Source organism: Dermacentor albipictus, chromosome 6, assembly GCF_038994185.2.
Source record: "Dermacentor albipictus isolate Rhodes 1998 colony chromosome 6, USDA_Dalb.pri_finalv2, whole genome shotgun sequence".
Lineage (NCBI taxonomy): Eukaryota > Metazoa > Arthropoda > Arachnida > Ixodida > Ixodidae > Dermacentor > Dermacentor albipictus.
In genome coordinates this window covers 68,194,723-68,218,046 of record NC_091826.1, presented here as the reverse complement: position 1 = coordinate 68,218,046, position 23,324 = coordinate 68,194,723, and the positions used below count along the sequence as shown (strand labels likewise).

Here is a 23,324-nt window from a genome sequence, read left to right as displayed (position 1 = left end):
ACTGTTGGAAGCGGAATTTCGATTTAGGGCTTGAATTTTCTTAAAACGATTTTCAAATATTTGACCGTTTGAAAAAAATAGAAGCACGAAGTTTACAAAGTCATAGCTCTGCATCAAGAACTGATATCGCGCTTCTGTAAACGGCATCCATTAGATCATTCAAAGCGGACAAATTCAATATGTCATTTTACATCTTACGTGAATTTGTTACGTTGGTTACAACGGTTTTGCAAAAGTTGTATTTCCCTACGATTAAATTTTTTTATATTCATGTGCAACATATCAATTTTGTCCGCTTTAGATGTACTATTATATGCTATTCGCAGAATTGTATTATCATTTTTAGTGGTTGAGCTACAGAGTTGTAAACTTGATAGTTTCGTTTTTCGAAAGTTTTGATTTTTGCCAATTTTTAATAAAAAATTGACGACCTAACTCGAAAATTTGAAACCAACAGTCACTAGATTTTAAGTTTATCTTTTAAATGCAACAAACCTTGTCAAATTTGGTGCAGTGGTTGCCGAGAAAAACGAATTCTCCTTTTACATGCATTTAGATAGGAGCACTCGAGCTAAAGCTTCCTCTTAACAACAACGACGACAACGACGACGACGACGATGACAGCTCCAACTAGCGCGTATACTAGAGTGTCGTAGGTTCAACGTGCTTAGAAAACGACTTCTGGAAGGTCCCTTCCGCCAACTTGGATTAGCCATAACGCTACCTATCATTCTGTCTCTGGGGGCGTCGGCACTAGGACACTGTAATAGGAACGTATGTGATGCCATATATAATTTTGTAATGGAAACAAGGAAGCTTCCATGCTAATTTTACTCTTTTATTTTCCACAGCAAGAAACCAAAAATATTAACGTCTAATTTTAAGAAATTATAGCATGAAAATTATTATTAACGATTAGAATTCATTTAATATCTCATTTTCAATTAAAAAATCCTATTTAGACATTTATTCTTTTTCGACCCACTGCCGCCCGATTCATGGCCAATCCCCCGTTGTGGGATGTGCTACAACTACAGGCACCAAACCAAGCCAAACCAAACCAAACCAGGTGCATTGTCAGCGCTCTCTGCGCGTGCTCGAAACAAAATTTTCCGTGAACGCGCACATGTGGTGCATATTGTCGCCACCGAAGGAGCCCGTGACTAAGTTGCAGCAAACATGAACACATAGAAGCAAGGGCATGCGTTTCCGCAGCGAAACACTGTGAGGTCCCAAGGATGCGGCGCGGCAGCCAGTTGCAGCCTGTCTTGACAGCGTGTCGGCTGCAATGTATTCATGTTGTTACACACGCCTACCCTAGTGTCTACTGCGTAACAAAATAATCCAGAGTTCGACGGAAAGCCACCTGGCGAGGAATGCGCTGAGGGAAAGAAAACGAACACTCGCCAACGGACATACATTTGTCTTTCCATTGGCGAGTGTTCGTTTTATTTCACTGTGCTCGTTGCTCACCAGGGGGCTTTCCGTCAAACTCTGGATTTTGTGAACCTCCGCAAGAAGCACGGCTCTTCTATCATCACAGGAAAGCGTGGATTATGGTCAACGGTCCCGTACGGGACCCGAAACGTCAAGGTTTGTTTTCCTGTTCGTGTCTTTCCATTGGCGAGTGTTCGTTTTATTTCACTATGCATAACAGAATGTCCAATGCGAACCGCGTACACTTTTGGAGCGAACTGTACAGTCGCCGGGTCCCTCACGCCGTCTCGCGCTTTCTCTCTCTCTCCGCCCCCGCAGATGAGGATGGCGAACCGTCGAACTCGTGGAGCGGTCATCACCGGCCACAGCAGGGCAGCGCCAGCCACCGTCGCCGGCGTCGCAAGCGCTCCTACTCGCTCGAGCAGCACGTCGAGGTGCTCGTTGCGGCGGACAGCAAGATGGCGCGCTACCACGGCAAGAACCTCAAGCACTACATACTCACGCTCATGGCTGCGGTGAGTGTGTCACTTCGTTCTCCCGATTCCCTTCCCGCGCCGTGAGGCGACCTTGTGCCGTGCCGCCTCTATAGGTTAGCGGTGGCTTTTACTGAAGCCTGGCTCTCGTTTCCTTATTTGGCAATGGCAATTGCGCGAATCCGTGCGGGATTCGTTCTACTCTGAGGAGGTTGATCGAACTCGTGTGTTTGCATGGCGATGATGACGTCGTGCTCAACCGACTCGCCCAACTAGATGTACTAATCGTTCTTGCGGTTTTCTTTTTTTTTCTTTTTTTTTGTCGTCGTCTTAAGGTCAAACGCAGCTTTCTTCGGAGTATGTTCAACGGGATGGATCTTATACCATTTCGCAAGACAAATATTCCTGGACAATGGTCCCGTGCATCGCACGCTTACAAAGCAACGCGGGCGTTATACTGCGCTTTACGAACTCGACTGGCCTAAGTGAATGGCGGTCAAGTTTCGACGGGTCCAAAATGCAAAAGAACACCCGTGTGCCGCGCATTGAATGCACGTTAAAGAACCCCAGGTGGTCAAACCTAATACATAGTCCCCCGCGATTGCGTGACTTGCATTCATATCGTGGCTTGGGCATACGAAAGACCCCAGAATTTAATTTTAAACTTCCTAACTTCCGTGCCATTCGGCGGGTACGTTGAAATGCGTATTCTCTTCGGGCTAGCTCTGCGGTTCGGCTTCCTAACCGGGTCCAGCAGCGAGCACCAACATTCATTAGCATAATCAATCACCAGGGCGATCCATCAGTGCTCTCGAAACCAGTTAAGCGGAGGTCTTAACACACTCGGCGTGTGAGACAGGACGGCGGGGTTCTCGGCGGCCGGTTCGGTCTCTCTGTGTGTGTAGCGCTCGGGGGGAAAAGTTACCGCGGGTCGAAAAGCAATATGCGCCGCCCTGCAGGACAGGCTTGCGCGCGAGCAGCATTTTTGGACGTGGCCCAACGGGATTGACGTATGAAGAGCGGCGCGCGCGCACCGTCGAACTGTCAGTAACGCCACGAGCGGCATAGCTTATTGCTCCTGTTGTGGTTTTGCTTGCGTCACGGCGGCGCGGCGTCTCTCCCGAAACGACAGGCGGGCTTGCGTCAGGGCTTTTCGGTTTGCATCTGTACCCTGCGCCGGGCGCGACTGAAACGACGCTTTCGAACTTGGTCGTACGTGGCCGCGTTGGCCCGTAGTAGCCGTACGAGGAGCCACGTACCTGTGACACGTAGGGGTTCGGCGAATGTGTGTTTCTGGCGAACGCTGACGTCGTCTTAAGAGGAAGCTTTTAGCTCGGGCCCAACTCCGACGCGACCCGTTCAAATACATGTAACACGCGAAAACGTTTTTCTGAGATAATCGCTGGATCGATTTTAATGGAAGTTGTTGAATTAGAGAGAGAGAGGGAGAGAGAGAGAGAGAGAGAGAGAGAGAGAGAGAGAGAGAGAGAGAGAGAGAGTTAAATTACAGTGACTGTTGCAAGCGGAATTTTGATTTAGGGCCTGAATTTTGTTGAAAGAATTTTCGAAAATTCGAAAGCTCGAAAAAAATAGAAGCACGAAGTTTACAAATGAATAACTCTCGGCCAACAACAGATATCGCGGTTTTGTAAACGGCATCCATTAGATAATTCAAGGCAGACAAATATCCTAGGTGAACATGTTGCCTTATGTACACCGGTTCTGCAAAAGCTGTATTTCCATATTACTGAATTTTTTTAGATTCATGTGTAACATGTCAAATTTGTCTGCTTTAGATGTACTATCATATGCATCTCACAGAATTGTGGTATAATTTTTCCTCGCGTAGTTACGGAGTTGTAAGCTTGGTAGTTTCGTTTTCTGAAAATTTGCTATGTTTGCCAATTTTCAATAAAAAATTGACGATCTTAATGAAAAATTTGAAACCAACAGTCACTAGATTTTAAGCATTTCTTTTAAATGCAACAAACCTCGTCAAATTTGGCGCTGTTGTTGCCGAGAAAAACGAATTCTCATTCTACATGTATTTAGATAGGCGCACCCGAGCTAAAGCTTCCTCTTAAGGAACAAACACTACGGTTGAATATTCTGTTAGGCTGTGCCGGTATACTGCACCATTGCCACAACGAGAAGGCCGCCATTACTGCGTGAGGAGGAGGAGGAGGAGGAGGAGGAGGAGGAGGAGGTTTCGTTGAGGCTAGCCATGACCAGGAAACAATAGACGAGTGGAGACACCACCTTGAAGCTCCCGCACCGTCCCGCTGTGACGTCACATACCCCGGCGGCGTCTTCCCGGCTCTAGTTGTACGTTTACGGATGAAGCGAAAATGGCTCCATTACGTCGTAAAGGAACTATTCACTCAACCTAGCTAGCTTTCAAAATTTTTACCTCGACAAAGGCGCCATATATACGTGAACATATCTTATAAACGGTAACGTGACAATGGCGTAACAGACCTAAGGTTTCGGTATGGAGAATCAGTTCTGCAGTAGCCAGCTAGGCGGATGAAAGTTCACGAAACGGAAGAATTGTCATTCGCTACCCGACTGCAAGCAAGAAGCTGTAGGGGGAGACTCCATCCCGGTTTCTCAGAAGGAGAGCTTCTCACAGTTGCAGATAAAGCCTTCCCGGTCCGGGGATCGATCCCGGGACCAACTGCTTACCGGGTCGGTCACTCTATCATCTGAGCTAAACCAGGAGGCTAATAGATATGGCAGCGCGAGGACTAATTAGTCGACAACTCGAAACACAGAAACAGTGAATATGAAAAAAAATATATATAAGTTATGTGAAAAGTCCGCTAGGTGGATGAAGGTTCGTGAAAGGAAGCAATTGTCATTCGACACGTGACTGTAGTGCCACGCAGCTACCGAAGTTCCGAGTCTGCGAAGCTTGCTGATGAACTCGTACGAGTTTTTTTTTTTTTTTTGCGTAGCATCGTTCTGTATAGTCGGATGGGTCATGGAGGTTTTTACCACGAGAATTTCGTGCAAAGTTCAAGGACGAAAAATTTGGCCATCATTTTGTCCAGCAGCAACCGACCTTCGCACGTTCGTGCTTTTCTTACTCGTCCTCTGTGTGTTTGTGCCATTCTTTCTTGAGCATTAACCACCTTTTCTGTGCGAGATTAATGGTGTGGTTTTGAAAGAATGCTCCGGCAGGCTAAACAGATCAATGTTTGTCTTTGTTTAATGCGTACAAGGTAAAAACGCTGATTGATGATTGGACTGGAGGCCTACTCGTTCAGGGCTATCTGCAATTGTGAAAAAAAAAGAAAAAAAAACAATTGCCTCTAAGCGGAGAAAAGAAATGCGATAGCTCCTTTCTTGAGTTACCTGCTCAATCGATACGTTTCTTATGTGTCTGTGACGTGAGGAGATTGGTGCATATTTTACTTAGGTGTCTTTTTTGTGCAACAGAAGTTGCAACGTCACATACTAATTTACCTATGCAAGACAGCCGATAAAGCTTCCAGCAGTACTAGTGGTTGTTCGGTGCTGCTTTCCGTGGTTTGCAAAGAAGGCAACGCGCGTGATAAATAAGCATGCACAACTTCTTAGGTTTTGTCTTTGTTGTGTCTCACTTCATCCATAGCCATATTGTTTTTGTTTCGTGCAACCTTCTTTCGAACTAATCAGAGTGTATATCCGGTTAAACCATATTATATATATATATTTTTTACTTTGCGCTCAGTGAACGTGTTCTAACGTATTAAACCTATTCGTTTTCTTGGTTTTGTTTTAACCCCGTGCATAAGTTTGGCATCACATAATCTATCGCTAGTTCTTTTTCTTGTGTTAATCAGTACTCTTTGAGTGAATTACATCACTCATAGTGCCTTAGAACATGTACAAGTAAAATGACGTATAGAGGAGGCATGTGCTCGACCATCCCAACTGATCCCCTGGCTACATCTATCTATCTACGTACATGCAGTCTGATCAACTGTTTTGGTCAGTCATGGCAAATGAGATGGCTCGTTGCATAAATGGCATTGCGAGTTTTACGTCTGTCTGGCAGACCACATCGGCAACGATAATAGTGGTTCTGCGGGCAACGCATTCTACTGTTGTCACAGTAACAGAGGATAGGATAATGCCTCTGCTCCTGGGCTGGTTTTTAGGAGCGCGCCCTTTGCTCTGAATTCTGGCGGCGTATTGCGTTGTACTTAAAAGAAACATAGTCAATTTGGATCACAGAAAATTACGAGGGTGCTTGAGCTGTTGGCGCGATAAAACCTTTTTTCGTTAGCTTGTGTCTCTTGCAAGAGGACGGTTGCACACAACACACTGGCCAGTCGCCAACTCGTGACTTCAGTAAAAACAGTTCCGTTGCCGCCTGTGGATCAGCAGGAATGCTGGCACGATGCACCAAGCGAACGCTCTGCATCTCGACTTTTCCCGTTGTCAACGTCGCAGTTGTGTCACACGCTGCTTGTGTTGTTTATTTTTTTCGCAAGTATACCGAAGCGTAGCGGCTAACACCAGTGGTTTAGCTAGAAAAGTTTTTTTTTTCTGAGGAGAGGCGTCGCGTGACACATGCCTGGGGTGTCCGCCCTCCCCCCCCCCACTCTTTCCCGCCCTCCTTGGGTACGCCACTGCCCAACACATGTCGCAAGCTAACGAATTTATTTTATTAATTAACAGTGACAATTCGTGAACGTTTCGCTGGTTCACACGTGTCTTCGAAAAAGTGTTGCGAAAATCTTCTTTTTTCTCGACAGAAATAAATAAAGGCGCCCATCCGTCTTTGCCGCGACGTCAAATGCCGGCACAAGTGACAGAAGACCGAGGTGTCACCACTGCGCGGAATGCCAAGCTAAAGTAGGGTGCTGAAGGCAACAAAAAAAAAAAAAAGGGAGAACAGTCGCTTTTTAAATATTGTGTATATGATAACTCCTTGTTACTTAGCGCCCACGCCAATGCGCCTCAAGGCAAACACCCGCAGCTTTTCGTTAAGTCAGCTTTTATCTCTCGTTGTCGTGGACATGGTAGCTCATTGTTTGCCCGGTTTCTTTTTTTTATGATTCTGAGTTTTCATTTTAGATTTACGAAAATTTCGTATAAGTTTTATGACTGGCTTGATGCGACGCGCTGCACAGTGTTGAAGCAATGAAAGGCACGTTGAGCGTGCGCGTCTATATAAAGCACCGCGCTACTGTGTACGATTGCTGCAAAGCGGTAGGCTACGCCCGCTGCATTTTGGTTCAGTGACTATGGTATTTTGGTGTCGAACGAGGTCGCGGTTTCGAGTGTAGCATAGCGTTGAAATGTAAATAAAACGCCGCGCTATGCCACATACCCGCGTGCGGTGGCTGCTGAGGGACAGGCATGCGTTGACTCGGTGACATTGCCTTCTGAACCAACACCACCTAGATAGCGCAAGGCCTTTTCACTCCGATCCATGACGTCATGCTACCTGGCCCGACTGCCATAGAATATAATGGGGACGCTCCCGACTAGGCAACGGTGATTTTGACGTCACCGCTTGCATCACGCCAGCCTTGTCAATGGAAATTTGGGGCCAGGTAGCGTGACATCATGGATGGGAGTAAACAGGCCTTGTGTTATCTAGGTGGTGATGGCTGAACACGAGGTCGCCGGCTGATGCCTGCGAAATGCAAAGGCACACTCCTGTGCCGTGCTTTCGAATCACGTTTAACAGTCCTCAGTGATCAGAAGTAATTCGACACGTACTTTTGAAGCGACTGCGTTTTCTAGCGACCGGCTTTCGAAGCTTAAGGAGGTTCGCGAACTGCCACCTTCGAGCGAACGAGAGAGAGATGTTGTCCGCGAGCTCACGTTGGAATGCGCACGTTCTGTCCACGTTTGGCTTGACCCGAATTCTAAACTGTGCTAGAATTTCCTATGCAGAAATAGTTCCTGCAAACCTCGTATAGACTCTTGAAAGACGTCGCCGCGGCGCGCATGACGTCGGCCTAATTTCGATGCCCCGAAACAGCTCTCACCGACTGAAAGGGCGATCTCTGGAATCCCTGCTTCTTCCGGTGTCTGCATTCCGGAGACCAACTTAGCGCTGGCCCGAGCAAGAAACAACGACGCTAGCCCCGCGCATTTTGGCAAAGTGAACCCCGTGCGCGCCCTCTCTCTCTCTCTCTCTGCTTCGTCTCACCGACTCAGCGCCGCACAGCAAACGCTAGTGGCTCCTGTCAGCCAGTAAGTAGTGAGAGTCGGCTGCCTGTTCTCACGAAGTATTAGGGCACGCCCACTGTGCACTACTAGTCTTTCCGTGAATCCCCCGTTCAGTTGGCGTGGCGCGGATGGGGATCAGAGGCGGACGCGAGCCCTCATTCTGGTTCTGATTCCTAATTGGCTGAAGCCAACCATAGGTTTCGCTTCACTCCACACAGATGAGACCAACGCTCAGTGGCCGTCTGGTTGTACCCGCCGTCGTCTGCTGCGCGCGCGACCGTTAAAAAGGGGGAGGGGGGGACACCCCTGAATGATTTAGTGTCTCACCCCCTCTTACCTCCCCTGTCCCATACAACCTGTCTCGTCTCTGCCGAAAGACGAGACCACAGCTCTGGCTCTGCGTACCCGCCCGGGCTCTTGAAGAACCGTCCCAGAATAGTGTCCCTCGGGTCTTCGTCGCAAATTTCGGTCGTCTGTCGCGTCGTCTGCTGCCTACTTCTGATCTGTTTTTTTTCTCTCTCTCTCACGTTTCTGTCTCGCGGGTCGAGTTCGGCGAGTGACTATGCTTCATTGCGCGAGCGGGTTTGTGGATGCGCCTGCCGGACCCGTTGCGTCACAACCAGTCTTCGAGATGCTTCATATACTTTCGAGAAGGATCGGTCGCAGTCCGAAACACACCGACAGGTAACGAAAGAAAGAGGCCCGCGTGGCAAGTTCGTCTCCGCGTAAATCTCTCCGGCGTTCTCCTCTTTTTTTGCAGCCGTCGTGTTTAGGCTTGCACTTGCTTGTTTATTTATCAATCGTCGGCGTCAGGGAAAGCCCGTTTGACATGGTCCGGCTGAAAGCATAGGCTCTGGCAGTGATCACTTCTGTCTTTGCATTTTCTTCGTTCTCGCCGAATCCAATCTCTCCTGCCCGTTCGGCACTAGTAATTTTTTTTCTTCCAAAGTCTATTTCTGACGCGAATTATTTCACCCGGCATCTTTCTCTGACGGTGTAACCCCCACCCCTGAATAAAAAAAAAAAGTAAATGGATAAGTCTGGGGCCGTTCTTGAAACTCTCGGAGTTACGTCACGCCGTGGCGGAAGAGTGAGGCTGCGTGCGCGAGTGCCTAAAGCGAACCCTCATAACTCGTGCCCGTCGCTTCACTACGGTGAGTTCGACGAACCGCTCGCGCCATTTTTTTTTGGCAGCCAGTATTTTATTCCTGTCGTGGCACAGCCCTTACGCCCTCCCACCCCATTTCTCCTCACTTCAAATTTCAGCGCTTACTTACCGCGAGAAATGTTCAGTGAGCGAGATTGAAAGCGAGCGTATACAGTCTATGGGTTGCATCGTATAGGGGAACCGACGCGCGGTCAACACGTAAAACGAGAGGAGACACGACACTTTGCTGTCGCCCTGTCCCGTTCTCTTCGCGTGTGTGTCCGTCTATTTGGCGTCTTTGTATTTTATAATAAAGACACTTAACTGCTCGAGCCCTTCTTTCGCTTGAGTCTGTGTTTGCCCGGGCGCCGATTACCTACACTGCGCAATCCATACCAATTTGCCCAGCTTACCACGCTTCTACTATGGATTATTGGTGAGATTTACCTTGCACGTGATGCTTTATTTTAGTTTTGAAAGGAACTACCGCGGCAGGTATTGGTTTCTTGTAATTAGAGAAAAGACAAATAAACAAATCAGCGTGCTTCTACATGAGAACAAGAGAGAGATAGAGACGGAGTCGGGCAGCCCAGGTGGTCTATAAGGATAACAGAATGGAAAGAGCAGTCGAGGAGGGCAGAAAGAAGGGTAGGCGCTGTCGTGAGATTGCGAAACCTGCTGGAGTAAGATGGTGTTCGGCTCACGCTGGACAGGGATGATTGGAGTCGCTGGGGGGGACGTTTTTCTTACAGCTGAGTCAGAATGGGCTATAACGATGATTTTGAGTCTGAATTAGACAAACACCAGGCGTAGGTGAAGGAAACTTTACCAATCTATCGACTTTCATATTGTGATAAGGGGAGGAGGGGTGTCGAGGTTCTAGTTTCTTGATCTTGTTCAACTGTACCTTTTTCGCATGCGCATAGGAGAAGGATTATGCTTACTGCAGGCAGATCTCGCCTTGCAACGCCATGCCGGCAATAGCCCGAACACCTTATTTTACTTTTTGTGAATTAAGTGTGCCAAGGAGTTGCATGTGGCGGGAGCATACCCCCTCATATCCTTAGCGCTCTCACGGAGGAATAAGCAGAGCTGCGATAAGGACCAACGTTCGACTATCTATATTTCACAATGCCCAGTCTTACTACACCAACTGATTAGTCGCTATTGATATGTGCTTCTAAACGTCAGTAATCGCTGGACAGTTTGGTCTCTCTAAGAATGTTTCAGGAAACTCCAAGAAACTAACCGTCCCCGTAGCCCGGACGCCATGTCATCCTAAGGGCGACCCCCTCCCGGCAATTTGTATCGCTGAAAACTCCTGCGCACGGATCGGACTCGTAATTCAGTACTTTTCAACAAGCGTATTTCTATAGTACTGCAGTACTAAAGCGCCAAACAGACGACACAAGAAGAATCTTCTTCTTGTGTCGTCTGTTTGGCACTTTAGTACTTCAGTAACATGCACCAACTAGCCCAACAAAAAGTTCTGCTGGAATGTCTTTCTATGGCACTGGACGACCCAACCCAACAGGAACATTTCGATACCGTACGTGTGACGGTAGTGCTTTAAAAACGACCTAGACATCCACAGTCCGAGATATCGATCAAAGTGGTTATCAGTGTTCGCATCTCTCTGTGCACCCGAGTTGTGACCTCGGGTGATTGTACCTGAGGGCGACGCCCTGTCTCTTTGTGCCAGGTAGCACACATTTACAAGGACCCGAGCATCGGAAACCTGCTCAACATCGCCGTCGTCAAGCTGCTCATCATGGAGGAGGACGAGGTGAGTTCGCAGAGTTCGCTACAGCTTCATTCGATGGCCTCCGAGATGTTCATCAGGCGCGGAGAATGGTGGCTTTCGGAGGCTATTGATTTTCATATATCGCTCGTTGTCCACGCGGGCACTCTAGCAGGGTGGATGTTTTGGATTGGTGATTCATTATCGTGAGGTTTAAACGAGGGCGTAGGCAGGGCAAGGAGCTCGCTTGTCCTGTCTGCGTCATCGTATCCTTCGCGCTCTCTCCTCACGATAATGGGCACTATAGGTGATTGTCTGAATACCACCGCACTAGGTCTTGCTCAGTCCATCACTAGCCTGCCGACTCGATGGACCTTGCGTTACGTACAACTTCGAAAAAAGTGGCACAAACGATGGCGATATCTAGAGAAGACACCACATGACAAGCACATGATGACAGTTCAAACATGCCCTGTTGTCTAGTTTTATGTGTCGTTTCCTTATGCGTCACTTCTTTCAAGAGGAACTCGTGCCCACTACGATAAAAACGTCCTAGCTTGCATTTCATGTATTACTTACCTTGCTAAGTACTCCCAGCGTTCTGATTTAGCCGGTGAAACGATTTCTGATTTCAATGACGTGTCTGGCTGCCGCTGTCCTGCTTCTTTTGCGTGCTTTCGCCTACTCTGTCGTAGCGTATTACGTCATATTAGTACTGCGGCGGTAAAAAAAAAAATCGTTGTAGTGCTGTTGTCCATCAAGCCTTTTTCACAGTTAAGTCACTTTTCCGGGCTGCTTGTAATTCAGGCGAGTTCATATTCTGGATCAGCGCGTCGTCAAAGGTTGACATCCTTACCAGATCGCCGATTGCGAAATCATCTTTTAACTCTTAACCCTATAGATACAAGTAAACGACTAAAATTCAGTTTCCGATTTTAACCACACAAAGCACTACGTATCATTCTTCATGCGCCAAGCTTGATACTAAAAATTTTTCTTTACACGTGGAAAACATAGAATACCCATATTAAAGTTTTTGATGCGCTGATGCGAATTAAGCTTCAGCTCAGGGAACGAATTACTAGAACAAATAATTTTAACTCAAATAGCAGTGCCTTTTTTATTTTACGATTGCATTCCGCTAGGCCAGAAACGAAGCTGAACGAATTGTTGTAATTTTTCTTCATATAGACCGGCTTTATGGGGTTAATTTCTTAGTTCTCGTGCATTCGATCTCTATGAGAGTAACCACGAAGTACTCCTGATTAAACTGAAATTCCTAGAATTCACCTCTAATATCTGTTTCTATAGGAGCCCTTTTGCGACTTAAAGCTCGCGAAATCTGAGAATTCGCACACGCCTTCCCAGCTTTGGACGCTACACTCGGGCACATCTCGGCCAGGCAACCGCAGCGCCGACACGTTACGGATAACCGTGTGCCACATGGGGTCATTGTTCTTACGTCTTCGTCAGCTCGGCCTCGGAGAGGGAAAGAGGGTTACACAGTCGGTGAAACGTACTTAAATTTGTACGCAGGCATTTCGAGGAGTCTCCGTTTCCTTTTTTTTCCTGTTCTTCTCACAGTTGGTGCCGGTATACGACTATATATATACAGAGCGCTGCAAACGCACGCAGGCGGCGGCGGGCGCTGTTCTATAATAATAATAATAATAATAATAATAATAATAATAATAATAATAATAATAATAATAATAATAATAATAATAATAATAATAATAATAATAATGCCTTTATTTTCCATCTCAAGGATGTGGGAGGGGGAGAGAAAAAGCTACATATCCAGCTTGACGGGCTCTCGCCTCCCCGATACAATACATGATGTTTACAAAAAAAAAAGGCAAACAGTACAAGCATATCAGTACAGTCAAAAAGGGATATTACAAATGGCAATTTTTACAAAATTTGTTCAAATTACAAATTACAAATTTTTGTTCGTGCCGCGAACCGATAAATTTCCGGGTATCGATCACCGCCTGTCTTCCGGCGTGGCGCCGGCACGCGCTCACTGAACCGTTTCTCGCCTTAGTTGTCGTCGCCGTCGTCGGGACACTCGCTCGCTCGGAGGACCGACCGGCACTTTGCCTTCCGGTCCTCTGCCACGATCCTATCCCGGTACACCCTACAAGTTTGCGCGACAGTGTCAGAATTGCGACTCATTTTGCCGAACTGTCTGTTCGATAGACCCACCACGTCCGGTTGGGTGTCCGCGGCACGATGAAAAAGGTAGACCGGAAAGGGAGCTCAGTGATTTATTATTACCCCATTGTAGATAAGTATATTAGATGGGGGAAGACCCGGTGAGGCGTCCGCTGCAAGAACCGTATTATCGTGCCAACGTGTAGCGTTCCGTTCGGTTGCCACTGGTTCGGCTTGCAGCGGGCGCGTTTGAAACGCGGAAAGCGATTGCAGCGCGTCGCATTCCCTGGCGCATCAACTTAATGCGATCGGGCAGACTTGTTCATCGACGCTCTTGCGAGCGCGTCGGAAATGAACTGTCTCTCTCCCCCTTCAATGCAATGCGCTACAGCGTGCAAAATGACTAAGAGTTGATTTCATCCTCTGAACCTACACCCGCGACCGAAGCTTGAGGCGATGCGTTTACATAAGCGTGGGGCGCTAGAAAGGAGGAGGAGGAGGAGGAGTAGATTTTAATGAGCAGAAAGGAGGAGAGGTCGGCCTGGAGAGCGTGTCTCTAGCCTGGGGACGTATTCTGAAACGTTCGCCGCGGCGAAGTTTCGCACTGGCCGCGCCTCCGCCGTTGCGGCGCGCTCTGAATGGCTGCTTTGACAAAACCGGAAATTCAGGTGGCGCAAGTGCATTTCCGGTTTTGTCAAAGCAGCCATTCAGCGCGCGCCGCAACGGCGGAGGCGTGGCCAGTGCGAAACGTTCGCCGTGGCGAACGTTTCAGAATACGTCCCCTGCTACTCCTCACTGGGGAAAGGGGAAGTGGGAAATACAGGGAAAGGTAGGTGGCGGGTGATTATGATATGGTACAATGATATACTATATACACGTTATCCAATATAAAGGTAATGCGGTTCTATATAGCGCTGAAACGCGTAAACTTCGCTATTGTCTGTGTCGTAGCTTGCTTTTTCTTTCGGAATCGCATGTCCCCATAACAAATGCACAGTTGCTCTCCGCAATCGAAACTCAGTTTCATTACGCATTCATGCGCGTTGAACGTCTCTCGCACTTGCCCGTAAGATAGCCGATGCTGTCGACGCTCGTTACCGCACCGAGAGCGTGCTGCTCGCGTGTGCCGACCGAGAACGCGCGCATGCGCCGTTGCTTGCACTCATGGTTGCCCGCGGCGCAGGACAACGACATCATCTCCCCGAGCGCGTCCAACACGCTGAAGAACTTCTGCCGCTGGCAGCAACAGCACAACCACCCGGACGACAGCCACCCGTACCACCACGACACGGCCATACTGCTCACCAGGTAATTCCCACGCTGCCCTCCATCGCTTGGCGCTTGACCCGCTTGTTGTAAGTGGGTGGTTCACGTCAGCTATGGCGCTTTAAGCGGGCCTCCGCGATCCATGGCGCGCGCGATAACCTCCGCGCACGCCGCCTTACCTCGAAGGCTGCGGTTTGATTAAGAAGAGTACTGATTAAAAAAAGTGTTTGTGTACCGTCCGAAAGCGTTTTTAGATTGGAGGCCGGGTGCACTGTGGACTACAGTATCCAGATACGGAAGTGATGTACAGCAATTTTGGCTAGCCGGAATGGCGTTGTTCAGTTCGATTTGCTTTTTGTTTTTGCCTCATCAATTGCCAAAAGAGCTGCGTCAAAGTGCTTGATGTGCCCGAGGAGCCACTGGCAGTCGACAGGGCGCAAATAACAACAAAAAAAACCCCCTCTTTGGTGACCAAACATCGGCAATATTAAACAAGACACAGCTGATTAGAATTGGTGCACGGAACGGAATTTATACGAAACAATGTGCGACACTGAAGTAGAAGTAAGCCTGGAATTTTGTGTTGCTTGCCGTTTCAGTGTTGGAGGAGCCCAGTGTTGAATTACCTATGCGCGGGCATTATTTTTTCTCCCTGAGGTGGGGGGGGGGAGGTAAATGTGATTGGTTTAGATTTCTTAGCATTACTGCGAATGTCATTCTTGATCGACTAATCTAGTAGACTTTTGAGATCGTTATTTGCAAAAGATTACGGAGTAGCCATGCTTTTCCTAAAAAAAAAAAAGAACACTATGCTTGTGTTACCAGCCTACGAAATAAATTACGTGTCCACATCAATTCTTAGCAACGTAATTTACACTGTTGGTTAGGTTGTGTTGTATTTCCTTATTTCTTTAATAAGCACTGCTGTGTTCTTGTCTCTCGCTTGTTCGATTTCACGTTTTGAGTATTTGTTGTCGTTCAAGTCTCGATCGCACGCAGTGGAGTGCTTTCGCTCGACGTTGGGTTCAAAGATTTCCGTGCGCGCCAACGTCATAAGGAGCATCATAGCAGTACGCCTAGGATTTTGCGCAATGTCTCGTGTGGCGTGCTGTGTTTCTGAGTAACGTTGTTTTGTAACACTTTCTGCCTTTCCTTTTCTTGAAGAGAAGACTTATGCAGACTGCCCAAGACATGTGACACGCTTGGTAAGTGGACACCCCATCCCCCTACGCCCCGCTCCCACGACTATTCAGTGAAATTGTTGCCACACTTGTTTACCGCCCACAGTGATGCCCGTTGTAAAAACGATATCGGTGATAGCTGCTTTTTGTTTAACGTATTCAAGGCTGGAATGCGCGGACAAGCAAGGACGAGGGTGACAGAATGACAGAACGATGGCGAACAAGGAACGTGTTTGTGTAGCGTTGTCGTCCGTCTCTGCTGCGGTCTTTTTTTTTTTTTTCTCGCGTGCGGGTGCATTTGAATCTTGAGCTCGTTTTCGGGTAGCAAACCATATACACGACAACGCTAAACGTGCGAACATGTCATGTTTTCTTTTTTTGTTGTAGTTTCGTAACTTTCTTGCCCGTTATAACTGAGCCCAGATTTCAGGGAAATGTATCTAATCGGCCCGTGTATTTTGCTGGAGTGTGCGACGTATCCGTGTCAGTATTTGTCATAAGGCACGCGAAATCATTCGAAGTAGCTATAGTAAATGAAAGGGCGTACTCGACGAAAGCTGACATGCCCTGTCACGTAAGTGAATGGAGGCATGCTACAACAAAAAAAGAAAGGAAACGCTTATGGCCTTTCGCGGCACTGAACATAAATTCTTCGACAGTAAGTTTGAATAATCATGCATTTTGGGAGCTACATGGTCACGAGCTTATAAAAATTGATAAATTGCGTACGAAAAGTGAACTTGTCTGCTGTGAAATGAACTTAGTTGCGAGCGATGATCTTTTCTGCATTGTCGTTACTACGCATCATTCGTTCGCGTCATTTCGCACCATGACAAGTGTGAACCGACTAGCTCGCAACGATCTGTGATGTGTTAATATTTCTTGAGAACGTATGTCCTTCAGTGAGAGAGCTTCTTTTTAACCTCGCCAGTGACACTACTTTTTCAGATAACGTGGTTTAGATCTTGAAGTAGAACACCGTGGGTGCCTACACACCCGATGACCAAGAGCTTAAAGTAACATTCCAGCATAGCAGTAAAGTAACCGTGTATATATTTTTTGAGAACTGGTAGAATATTTCTTGGTGATTAAAGATCCAAGAAATCTAAAGTACCATGAAGAAAAATACGAACACGCGTGCCGGAGTGAAAGTTCAATCGTGCCAATCGAATATATGTATATCCGTTGAATAAGTAATAAAGTGCAGACTAAAACAAATGAAAAAAAATATGCAAACTTAGGATGGGCGCTCGTGCTTGTTGTGTTTCCTGCTCATCCCCCTTGTTTTCTTGCGACCGTCATCAGCAACAAATGAAGTCATGTGAACTTGCTCATCCTTTTGATTTTCTGGATGTAATGTCTGGTTGAATATAAGCTGTCAATTTATATGTATACAATGAAATGTTCCGTGCCAATTAATTGGTTGAAAATTATCGCAGAGGTTATTTCATGCTCATTGAAATGGCTCGCTGTATGCTCACTGTGTGTTCCTACATACAGTGCACTGTGCGTCGCAGGTGTCGGAGCGCCGGGTACTCATGAATGTTATTGCGTAACTGCTGGGCACTTGGCGATCAAGCTTTTCTTAAAGAATGCATTTGCAGTGAATATAGCTTTATACTGCTTCTACAACTGTTACCCGTTTCGTACTCAACAAATCCGAAGGGATTGTCATCTACTGCGATGTTCCTCGAAAAATCTTCGATTCCACCGAAGCGGAGTGGTGACGCCATTAGTCGCGGCTACGGTGAAAACACGGTGTTTTGCTGTAGCCGTGACAGATGGCGCCACCGTTTTGTTGCAGCGGAATCGATATGTTTTGAGTGGCGCCAACGCTCACATACTATTCCGGATTTTTCTTCGCGTCTTCATCTGGGCGATACTGGTTAATGCCCGCAAACAAGGCACTAAATTAATCTCGCTGCACAATTCTGCGCCTGTGCGACGTTTAAGCGAGTGCGAAAGACCCAGCGGTTCAGCAGAAGTAATTATGAGTACCTGGCGCTGCTATCCCGCAGTTGAGATACCTGATGCCTCGAGCATAAGTGCATGCATGTGTTGCATTTCATTGGGAGGCTGCGAAGCTGAGTTCAGTTTATTTTTCTCCTCTCCCCGTTCTTTCTTTCTGGCCAGGGCTGGCTCAGTCTGGCATGATCTGCGACCCGCATGGGAGCTGCGCCGTTGTCGAAGATAACGGTCTCAGCGCAGCGTTCACCATCGCCCACGAGTTGGGACACGTGTGAGTGTCTTTTCCGTTTGTTTTATTCGTCACGGTCGGGAGACCACTGAGAGTCTCTCTCTCTCTCTCTCTCTCTCTCAATAATGGCCTAGCGATGCGCGCAGTGCGACCTTTTTACTTACCACAACACGCCAGGTATGGCGCACTTGTGCTTTTCAGGGAAGTTTGCGTGTAGGAAGCAGCTGCGCCGTAGGAATCGGAAGCCGAAGGAAGTGGGAGAACGAATGTGTTCGTTGGTGTCATACCGAGCCCTCCCCCCCCCTCCCCCCCCCCCCACACACACACACGCACACGCACACGCACACACACACACACAAAAAAGGCAGTGCGCCTCCTAACGTCAGTATCCGGTAATTCCACATATGACTTTGCGTAGTTGTATGAGTTAGCAGCAAGTACCCCACGCAACGACGCGTTTTATTGCCGAATAAAAAAAACTTGCGCTTGCTCTCCAAGGTCCACTACGGTGGCTGAGGGATGCGTTCGTCACTCAAATCTGCATGAGGCTGAGTGGTGCAGGGCGAAGTCGGACAAGGTACACAGAAAAACGAGGAGAAGCGCTTTGCGTGCTTCTCTCGCCGTGCGTGTCTTGCAGTGGGTCTCTCGCCGTGATGCGCCATCTTGCCTTGCTGGCTCAGGAAAGCTTCGCTTTCACCGATTCTCATAGTGCGTGGGATCGGCATGAATTTGCATTCTCTCTCTCTTTCTTCTTACGGCATTTTTGAGTGCGACTGTGAGAGTCTCGTGGGGTAATCCGGAGGCCTCCAATACGATGCTTCTCGTAACCACCGTATTACTGTGCGTCGTTCAAACTCCAATAAGTAACCCGCACAACGTTTCGTGGGTTATTCTTCTTGTGCAAGTGTTTACGCGAATCGAGACGAACCTGTAACTGTCACATACCCACGCGTAGCGTGCCTTGAGAGCTTGCTTCTCCGCAGCGAGAGTGTACGTAGGGTGAAGCCCGCTTCTGGGTTCCCCTTCGCTTTACACGTGGTGGGCAGGCGTAGCGGAGGACGACATATCGGAAGTATTCGTTTCATTTGTAACAGAGAACTTTAGCGCTGGAATGGTGAGCAATTTTTTGTATAAGTGAATGCACGCGACATGGGAGACGAATCCACGCCCTTTCTACGCTGGCGCTCGCCCTGTCGCACCGTGAGGACATCGGGAAGCGGCGCGCGCTGTCCGGTTGCTCGTGGTATCTCATGCAGTGCACGGGCGCCACATGCTGAATTTCTTTAGTGAGTGCAGTTCATTAAATAAATTCATAATGAGTGCAACTGAAATCACTTCAACGTGACTTTCATGCATTGCTGCTTTGTCATAGCGCAAGTTTCTTAGGAAGATGACACTTTTTAGTCCACATTGTTCAATATTTTAACGCACAGTTGAGTGACGTTGCTTTAATCAATCTATCTTGGGCGAACTTGTGCCCGACAAAGAGCTAAACGAGAGCCTCGCTAGAACGTCCACAGTCTTTTTCGCAAGAGACCCGCACCTCTTCTTCTTCCCTCGTGTCCCGCGCTGATGGCACATTGCTCCGATTGCGCGTGTTTTGCGGGCCCGTGTTGCCCGCTTCACTGCCGCTATCTTTCGCAGGTAGCAGTAAGCAGCTGCACGGACGCAGGAGGCGGCTGGCGCGTAATTTGAAATCATCTTGCGTCATTGTCCCCCTTCCAAGAGTGCATCGTCCCGATGCGCATACAGAAGGCGGTGGTTTCCAGACTTTCAGGAATTCGCAAAGTTTGTAGGCGGAAGCAGTTATTGCCTGTCGTAGTACGGCTTCATTCGGACGACATGGACGATTTCTGTTCGATGCCGCCGTCGTGATGAGGTTACTTGACCTTCTGGAGCGACTTCGTAGTTCAATGGACTGATTCGGCGAATTATCCTATACGGGCCAAAATAACGACGAAGAAGCTTCTCTGATAGGCCGCGCATCCGTACGGGAGTCCACACCCATACTTTGTCTCCAGGTGCATACTGGACGTCTCTTCGTCGCAAGTTGTATCGGTCCGCGTCAGTTTGTTGCTGCTGCTGAATGCGGTGTCGCGCCAGCTGCCGTGCTTCTTCAGCTCGTTGTGTGAAGTCGCTGACGTCATTGTCATTTTCGAAGGTCTCATCTACTGGTAGCATTGCATCTAGGGTTGTGCTGACGGTCCGGCCAAAAACGAGTTGGAAAGGTGTCATTTGAGTCGTCTCTTGCACAGCGGTATTGTACGCAAACGTGGCATACGGTAGTATCCTGTCCCATGTTCGGTGTTCCATGTCCACGTACATGGACAACATATCAGTCAGTGTTCGGTTCAGTCGTTCGGTCAGTCCATTTGTCTGCGGGTGATATGGGGTGGTTTTTCGGTGACTCGTGTGCGTCAATTTCATGATGGACTGTGTCAAATGGGCAGTAAAAATGGTTCCTCGGTCCGTGATGAGAACTTTAGGAGCGCCATGCCGTAGTACTATGTTAGTGACGAAAAAATCAGCTACTTCACTGGCCTTTCCCTTGACAAGAGACCCTGTCTCGGCATATCGAGTTAGGTAGTCAGTTGCAACTACGATCCAACGCTTTCCCGATGACGATGTGGGAAAGGGGCCAAGTAAGTCCATTCCCACTTGTGCGAATGGAGTTTCCGGTGGCTGTATCGGTTGTAGGAGGCCTGCTGGCTTGAATGGTGGTATTTTACGTCTTTGGCAGTCCCGGCAGGTTCTTACGTAGTGTTGCACAGAGTTCAATAACTTGGGCCAGTAATACTTCATGCGGATGCGTGCGAATGTTCTGCTCACTCCTAAATGTCCTGCTGATGGGTCGTCGTGGCATGCTTCCAATATCTCGAGTCGTAACTTTGAAGGTACGACGAGCAGAAAAGTCTCTGCACTATGTTCAAAATTTCGTTTGTACAGGACATTGTTTCGCAGGACGAACGACGACAAGCTGCGGACAAAAGGTCGTGGAATGTCAACAGGGTGTCCTTCTAGGTAATCAATGAGCAGGCGTAAATCCGCGTCGGATCGCTGATGCTGAGCCATTTGCGATGTTGTCACAGCTCCTAGGAACGGGCAATCGTGTTCATTTTCCCCAAGCGTAGATTCCTTGTATTCAATCGGTGCACGTGACAAGCAATCAGCATCACTGTGCTTGTGACCGGACTTGTATACAACCGTTATATCGTATTCCTGCAGCCGTAGACTCCATCTTGCTAGCCGTCCAGATGGGTCTTTGAGATTCGCAAGCCAGCACAATGAATGATGGTCGCTGACAGCTCGGAAGGGTCGGCCATATAAGTATGGTCTAAACTTGCTGATGGCCCATATCACCGCGAGGCATTCTTTTTCTGTGGCTGAGTAGTTCACTTCAGCCTTCGAAAGTGTTCGACTAGCATACGCAATGACTCGTTCTTCTCCGTTTTGCCACTGAATGAGAACGGCACCGAGTCCTAAATTGCTTGCGTCTGTGTGAATATCAGTTTCGGCTTCCTCGTCGAAATGAGCAAGAACTGGGTGGTTCTGAAGACGCTTTCGGAGCTCATTGAAAGCATTCTCCTGCTCATTCAACCAGACGAAAGGCGCGTCTTCCTTTGTTAGCCGCGTTAGTGGTTCGGCGATCCTTGAAAAATTTTTGACGAAGCGTCTGTAGTAGGCGCAAAGTCCTAAGAATCGCCTAACAGCCTTTTTGTCGGTTGGTTTTGGAAATTTCTCCACGGCCGCAGTCTTCTCAGGGTCCGGGCGAATGCCTTCTGAACTGACGACATGGCCGAGGAAAAGAAGCTCGCGAAAGCCGAAATGACATTTCTGCGGTTTTATCGTCAGACCTGCTGATCTAATCGCTTTCATCACAGCCCGCAGTCGTTCTACATGCTGCTCGAAGGTGGTCGAAAAAACCACGACATCATCAAGATAAACGAGACAGGTTTGCCATTTCAGACCGGTGAGCACAGTGTCCATCATCCGCTGAAACGTGGCAGGTGCGGAACAAAGGCCGAATGGAAGCACTTTGAACTCATATAGTCCATCTGGCGTCACAAATGCCGTCTTTTCACGATCTCGTTCGTCCACTTCTATCTGCCAGTAGCCGCTTTTGAGGTCCAGGGAGGAAAAGAATTTGGCATCTCGTAGTCGATCTAGAGTGTCATCGATTCTTGGAAGTGGGTACACATCCCGCTTTGTGACGGCGTTCAGCTTACGATAATCAATGCAGAAGCGCAAGGTCTGGTCCTTTTTCTTTACGAGTACCACAGGCGACGCCCACGGACTTGCCGACGGCTGAATTACATCATCTTCCAGCATTTCCTTAACTTGACTTCCTATAGCTTCTCTCTCTTTTGGTGACACTCGGTAGGGATGCTGGCAAATAGGCCTTACTGCTTCGTCGACAATTATCCGATGTTTGGCAATAGATGTCCGCCGGACTTTGGATGACATTGAAAAACATTCGGCGAACTCCCTTACGAGGGCTTCTATTTGCTCCTTCTGTCTGGGCGATAGACCTGGTTCAATGTCGATGGCTGCAAGGACAGAATCCGCGTCGTGGAATTTCGATGTTGAAATCTCTGGGATGCTCAGGTCTGTAACTTGGACGAAGTTATTAAGGCTGGCAATAACGGTTCCCTTCGCGACATGTTGCACCTCATTTCCAAAATTAGTGAGGAAAACGTTGGCACATCCACCACGCAGCTGAACAAGCCCTCTTGCCACGCAGATCCCTTTTTCGAGTAGGAGACTGGTGTTGCTGTCTGCAATTCCTTCGCAGTCACTGAACGCGTCGCTTCTTACTGCGACGGCTACGCTGGATCTAGGAGGAAGCATCACGTCGTCATCGGCAATGTAAAGGGCGTCGAATTTTTCTTCAGTGTTGAATGCTGCGATAGCGTGCTTTGTTGAAAAGGAAACACATGATTCCCGCAAGTTGATTACAGCGCCATTATCCTGCAAGAAGTCCATGCCAATAATCAAGTCTCTTGAGCACTCGGGAAGGACGATAAAGCTAGCGACGTACGTGAAGCCTCGTATTCCTATTCTAGCCGTGCACTTTCCAGCGGGGTCGATGAGGTGCCCTCCTGCGGTGCGAACTTGTGGCCCTTTCCATGGTGTCAGCACTTTCTTCAGTTTCCTGGCAAGCTCACTACTTATTACCGAGTAATCCGCACCTGTATCCACTAACGCGTTCACTTCGTAACCGTCAACAAACACACGTAAATCGGAACTAACGTCGCTCTTGTGACACTGGTTTCTGAGTCCCTCGTCGTCGCTCGGAGTCATCGATGGAGGTTCTTGTCTTTTCGCGTCGGCAGCGACCTTACCTCCTGAGGTCGCTGACTCTAGTTTTCCCGAAGCGGGCTCTGTGAACGGCGTCTTGGGGAGCTTGAAGACGGGCGGGGGCTCGGTGACCGATGCCTAAACGGCGCTGCTGATCGAGGTTGGTGTTGCTGGTAGGCGTATGGGGAGCTCTGACGAGTGGACAGGTATTCTTCGATTTCCGATGGACGCTCACCATTTCGGGGGCAAGGTG

At 48.2% G+C, this 23,324-nt stretch overlaps 1 protein-coding gene across 6 annotated transcripts in view; it reads left to right on the top strand.

The window, feature by feature from the left end:
• The window catches only part of AdamTS-A (ADAM metallopeptidase with thrombospondin type 1 motif A), a 483,048-nt gene that overhangs the window by 391,217 nt on the left and 68,507 nt on the right, over window positions 1–23,324 (top strand). For 5 of the 6 annotated variants that reach the window (XM_070540787.1, XM_065442607.2, XM_065442608.2 and 2 more), the window contains exons 5-9: window positions 1,756–1,952; window positions 10,934–11,017; window positions 14,313–14,437; window positions 15,560–15,600; window positions 17,710–17,815. In XM_070540787.1, the coding sequence (XP_070396888.1) occupies window positions 1,756–1,952; window positions 10,934–11,017; window positions 14,313–14,437; window positions 15,560–15,600; window positions 17,710–17,815 (553 nt within the window). Of the gene's footprint in view, window positions 1–1,755; window positions 1,953–10,933; window positions 11,018–14,312; window positions 14,438–15,559; window positions 15,601–17,709; window positions 17,816–23,324 lie in introns of those variants that run through there. The other variant, XM_065442611.2, reaches the window with a different exon arrangement.